Source organism: Bidens hawaiensis, unplaced genomic scaffold, assembly GCF_021521415.1.
Source record: "Bidens hawaiensis isolate Kalapana, Puna unplaced genomic scaffold, B.hawaiensis_p1.1 tig00000820_1, whole genome shotgun sequence".
Classification (NCBI taxonomy): Eukaryota; Viridiplantae; Streptophyta; class Magnoliopsida; order Asterales; family Asteraceae; genus Bidens; species Bidens hawaiensis.
Window position 1 is genome coordinate 1,434,703 of NW_027491048.1, and position 5,951 is coordinate 1,440,653.

General features: G+C 35.6%; 1 protein-coding gene across 1 annotated transcript; it reads right to left on the bottom strand.

Moving 5' to 3' along the window:
* Window positions 1–1,335: 1,335 nt before the first annotated feature.
* Window positions 1,336–3,831, bottom strand: LOC143542105 (uncharacterized). Its single transcript, XM_077034769.1, has 3 exons — window positions 3,450–3,831; window positions 2,462–2,864; window positions 1,336–1,796 (listed from the first exon to the last, which is right to left on the bottom strand). Exons 1-3 carry the CDS (start codon window positions 3,715–3,717, stop codon window positions 1,460–1,462), a joined length of 1,008 nt encoding a protein of 335 aa, XP_076890884.1. The 5' UTR covers window positions 3,718–3,831; the 3' UTR covers window positions 1,336–1,459.
* Between the last annotated feature and the right edge of the window lie 2,120 nt (window positions 3,832–5,951).

The following is a 5,951-nucleotide window of genomic DNA, read 5'->3' on the forward strand; positions in this document are numbered from 1 at the left end:
ATGTGCATGAGTATAACAACCTGGACGCGTGTTGCCCAATGATAGGACGGATCGCACCCTGGCCATGTGCACGGTTATAACAACCTGGCCAGGTGTCCTTTGTTCATTGGCTGATAGGTCACATATTCCTCACGTAACAATCGTGGATATTCTTCTAGATGGAAATTGGTTGGTGACAGCTGTCACGCTGGCACTTCCTCTCGATCGTTTGGGCGGACTGATGTCCTATCCTGCGGACGACTTTCGAGGGTGCAAGGATGCTTCCGCGCGTTATATGAGGACATTCTTCCTCTATCGTGATATGCGGGTGATCAGTATGTCCCGCGGGTGGCTTATTAGGGGTTCTTCTGTGACCCACGAGTGGTTTTTAAGGGTATTTGGGTCTTTTTGATACCCCACCTCTATAAGTGTTAATTATACCTAAAGGTGTAATTATAAAACTAACCATATGACCCAACCCAACCCAACCCAACCCAACCCAACCCAACCCAACCCAACCTTGTTACTTAAAAACCTTAATACCCAAATTTGTTACTTCATAAAAATCACAAAGAGACACGACATAATTAACTCCCACAGTTGATATGAATGAGAATAATAATTAGCTTACTCATGGAAATTAACCTAAAGATTTATTATGATTATAAAAAAATAGAGGGGACGCAATATCATATTATCACATACATACCTTAGAAATAATACAAAATAAAAGTTATGCTATTTGTTCTTAAGAGTTCTTTCTTTCTTTTTTTTATAATTTCTCATCTATTTAAATAGAGTTTTTGTTGACTTTTCATTATATTATTGTGAAACAAAAAGAAAAACTCTTAAAAGTCATTTATCTTTATAAAAAAAATTAGTTCATATCTTTAATATATACATTATACATATATATTCATATGTCATAGAGAGAATACGTTCATATTCTTTTATTTTAAGGATGCATGAAAAAATAATAATTTATAATTTTGTTGCGAACATATATGTGTGGATACATCCCTTATACACACTAGATATTTTTAAAAATTAGTAAAAAAACATTTTTAAAAACTACTTTTGAATTCAAGTCTGAAATTATTTAAGATGTTCACAGAAAAGTAATTACATTTTCAGTTCACTCAATGACTACTAGCTAGCTTTTCTTTTTTAATTTTCTAATAAACTCCAAATTTTTTGACATAAGTCAATGACTACTATCTATATTGCAAAAGAAAGAGATGCGTTTCATTAAGTAGATTTATCAAGACATTTGACATATAATCATGTAAAATATATGAAAGTGGACCACAGGTAATGGGGAAATCTAAACCCCAAAAAACACATAATCAACCAGGAAACAATATAACAATATTTAATGCATAACAAGCTCCCAAACGTAATTAAACTCAACACACAAATCCAGTACGTACCAACACTCAATTAATTAACTGCAAAGACACAAATGCTATAATAACTTATCTTAGACTCTAAGCTTCATATGACCCTCATTAGCAAGCTTGAACACCCTCGCCTGAGCCGCGGCAGCCTTGTTCGACCCGAGTGCAGCCACGAAACTGTCTTTCACATGGTTGGTTGTGTAGGGGAAGTTCTTGTTCACCATGGAGTTCAGTAGAGATGCAGTTCCTTCCCTGTAAAGCGCACTGATGCCATCGGTCTTGGTGTTCGACAGTGCTTGCATCAAGTTGAGATGTGCTCCGGTTGCTGGAAGAGCACCCGGTGTGCCGAATGCTGACCCGACGGTTGTTCCCCACCACCCAAATAGACCCCATATTATCCCTGGGTGGTTCCTCCAGAAACTGCAGTTTAATTAGAACAAAACATGTACATACATAAGAAAACATATATGCATGTTACCTAGATTCTAATGGACCATATATTTTCACACTAACTAGGGTGTATTTTAGACTACATTTTCAAATCAGACTAGGGTTTATTAGTATAAAACTTAACTTGAAGTTCATACTAATAAACATTAGTTTGAAAATGTTTTGGACCATATTTTCAAATTAGACTAGGGTTTATTAGTATAACAACTAACTTGAAGTTCGTACTAATAAACCTTAGTTTGATAATATTTTAGACTATATTTTCAAATTAGACCTGGGTTTATTAGTATAACACCTAACTTTAGGTTCATACTAATAAAGTAATAAACCTTAGTTTGATAATATTTTGACTATATGTTCAAACTAGACTTGGGTTTATTAGTATATAAAACCAATCCGAGGTAAGGTTGATACTAATAAACCCTAGTATGATAATATTTTGGACTATATTTTCAAAATAGACCAGGGTTTATTAGTCAAAACAGAACGACTGATACTAATAAACCCTGTTATGATGACTATATATTCAAAATAGACTAGGGTTTATTAGTATAAAACGAAACTGTTGATACAGTGATACTAATAAACCCTATTATGATAATATAGTCTAATGTATACTCAGTAAGAAAACTTACTCGCATGTTCCACCAATGGGAGGTGTGTTCGGGTCATACGGAGGTGATGGAAGTAAAGGCGGGGAGTCGGGAGTGGGTGGAGGAAGTACAACTGGTGGTGATGAAGGGTCAGTCGGTGGGCTGCCACCACTAGATGGTGGGTTGTAGTGATATCCTCCGGTTGGAGGAGATGGTGAAGGGGTGTGATGGGGAGGAGAAGGATCAACATGCTTGGGTGGTGACTTAGGTGTAGGGTTTCCACAGTTGGTTGGTGGTGGGCTTCCGCAGTTTGACGGTGGTGGGTTTCCACAGTTGGACGGTGGGTTTCCACCGTGGTGATGATGACCACCGTGAGATGGTGTGTGATGAGTCGGTGGTGTGCTTCCTCCTGAGCCATGACTAGGAGGTGGACTAGTGTAGTAACCTACAAAATAGTAAACAAAATAAAAGTCATGTTAAAATAGAATTTAACATCTTGGGTCAGCTATTCACACACCGTTTAAAATCTACTTTTTTAAAGTTATTTTTTTTAAACGATTGTCTGTGAACAACTGTTCGATGGTTTGAAATCAGATGGGGTGGTGTAAAACGGTTATCTTTTTAAGCTTAAGCATATGAGCTTATATTACATAATTTGAAAAAGCTTATTTGAATATGGTTTTTAGCTTATTTGAATAAACTTATTTGTGTAAGGGTGTAAGTTACTCATTAGCCCTCAAGTGGTGATAGATTAGTAATTTTTGAAGCAACTTTACTCAAACAAATTAAAGAATAGTGGATTGAACAACCTATTAAGACAATAATTAACTCGTAGAATATAAGCTAATCCAAACATTTAAAAATAGCTTATCAAATAATATTTTAAAGTTGCTTTTTTTAAAACGGTTGTCTGAGTGTTTTGTGAACAAGAGTTCGATGGTGTGAAATCAGATGGGGTGGTGTAACTATAGCATGACGCTTACAACTTATATATACAAGTATTATACATATGTATAGTGGATATACATACCTATGGGCGGAGAAGGGACAACGGGTGGAGTTTGGATAACCGGAGGAGAGCCGACACCAGGGTCGATGGGCGGATATCCAACACCGGGGTCCGTGGGAGGAGAACCAACACCAGGGTCAATGGGAGGAGATCCACCACCAGGGAAGAGTGGAGGCAAGTAGAAGTTCTTCTTATCTTGAAAAAAGGTTGAGCATGAGACCATGTTTTGGGAGATGAAGGCTACAACAAGAGCCCAAACAAGCAAACTAGTTGTTGTTGAGCTAGCCATGGTTAATGAAAGAGGAAGATGGTAATGAGGAAGTAAAGGGCTTGGAGTGATTTATATTAAAGAGATTTGGAGTTATGGATGAGTGAGAATGGGTAGGTGATGTTTTGCAGCATACATTTAAGATTTCATTTACTGTTTTCCATGAAATCCAACTAATGTTTTTCACTTTCTTTAACAACAAATTTATTCGCTTGTTCTAGTTAAAATGGCTAGCTGTCTCTGTTGATGTTGTTGATCTGACTAGTTGTGAAAATTCGAGTCGTCTTGATATAGGACATGTTATGGGCCATGTTAATTTCCCTTATTAGTGATTAATTTAAGACTTCTTTGTCTTAACATGCATGGGTACGTCTTGTTGTGAGTTAATATTATTTTTAAATTAGTTACATTTAACAACATTGTTAGGTGTTAACATTGTTAGGTGTCCACCAAAAAACTAAATTTGATAGATAACTTAGAAGAGACTTCTTGTAAATAAGATGTAAAAAGTGATTATATATAAGTTATTTAATATTTAAAGTCGTCCGATTAGCGAGTGTCAACTATTGGACCTAAGCACACACCATGGTTATTTATGTTGTTTGGAGTTATAGGTTGAATTTCATCTAGAATATGTTGGTGGTTATTGTGATATAGTAGACTAGTTTAATTGTTTTGCTGAGCCATTTCTTGATGTTCATAGTGTAATTCTGATGAGTGGAATGTTTAACATGTGTGAATAAATTTGATGAGTAAGATTAGAATAGTCAAGCATATTCATTGATCGCTCCATTGCACTCCTTGAAATAAATTTTGCAATATACAAAAAAAAAATACTTTTATTAGTTTATATATTGTTATACAAATTTACCACTTATCTTTGATTGCCATCTCCGATTCAAGCAAAGGTGATGCTGAACATATCATCGAAAAGTTTAACAAGTTCTTCCGTCGCGGCATTGAAGACCCACTAGAGGATGAAGAAATTACTTATGAAACGTACTGAAGACGGAAGCTAGATAAATAACACTAAAGACTAGAGTGAAATTGTTGAGCTCTATTTTGTATTATAGTTTTTTGTATTATTTCATAGTAAACACGATGTGTTACTAGCTTTTGGTTTATGTTGTAATAACGTTTGGACTCAATACCATGTACTTAGAGCCCATTTGGCCGATTATAATATAAGAGAGCTTGACATGGCTGGTGAAACATGCACATGTGCTCCTAACCTTTTGCAAACTTATCCTAACTTTTCTCACCAACTCTCTCTCTCTCTCTCTCTCTCTCTTAACGGAATTAGAAGTTAATAATTTATTTGAGATTGCTTATATATGTTGAAAAAGTTTTCAAAATGGTGTGTATGGAAAACAAAGAGGAAGATGGGAAAGTAAAAAAAAAAAGGGAAATGGTTGAGCCGCTATTGGGAATAGCGGCTTAGGAGTAAATTTATTTTGCTTTTCTGACTTAGAGAGAGGGAGCCGCTTTTGGCAATGGAGGCTTAGGAAGAAAAGAGGGAGCCGCCATTGCCAATCGCGGCTTAGGAACAAACCAACTTAACCCCGTTTAACCTCCGTTAGTTATAGTATTGGGTATAAAAAAAACCCACCAAAACCCTATCACACACCCTAACACACATTATAATTTTATAACTTTAAAAAAACCCACCAAACAACCTAATACACATTTAGATATCTTCATTTATATTTTATAAAAACTATACCTATTTACATATGTTAATTTATATATTTTAAAAACTAATTTGTTTAAATGATAATTTATTAGTGTAGGATTCATTATTTATAACCGTAATTTAATTTTTATAACTCTAATATTAATTTGTATAAATATTGCACGTTATGGTTTAAATAAGTATAATTATGTTAAATTATTTTAATGTAATGTAAGATTATTTGACATCTAAGGGAATACCATGAACACTTGCTCAGGTACTGAATAAGGGAATACTCTATGTTCTCGAGCCCTTATTTCACGACCATGGAACAATGTCCACTTGCGGTCCGGAAATTGGGTTGAGCAATTATACGTATGTTGGTAGTTTATGACGTATTGGTGAACCTCTCTTGTAAAGGTATGCTCAACCAATGCCCTTATCGGGAGCATCCGGGCACCACGCAACACATTGTTCATGCTTTCGGAGATGTTCGTGGTGAGGTTACCCCATCGGAGATTTTTCTTGTCATGCAGGAGTGTCCACTTACTTCTATCAATGTCTTTCAGGTATTTCCACACAT

Bases quoted from the DNA above. Each gene is read 5' to 3' on its own strand.
- LOC143542105 (XM_077034769.1), bottom strand. From the start codon at position 3,717: ATGGCTAGCTCAACAACAACTAGTTTGCTTGTTTGGGCTCTTGTTGTA. The intron at 2,865-3,449 runs GTATGTATATCC...ACTATTTTGTAG, and splicing joins TGTCCCTTCTCCGCCCATAG to GTTACTACACTAGTCCACCT. The intron at 1,797-2,461 runs GTAAGTTTTCTT...ATTAAACTGCAG, and splicing joins CCCATTGGTGGAACATGCGA to TTTCTGGAGGAACCACCCAG.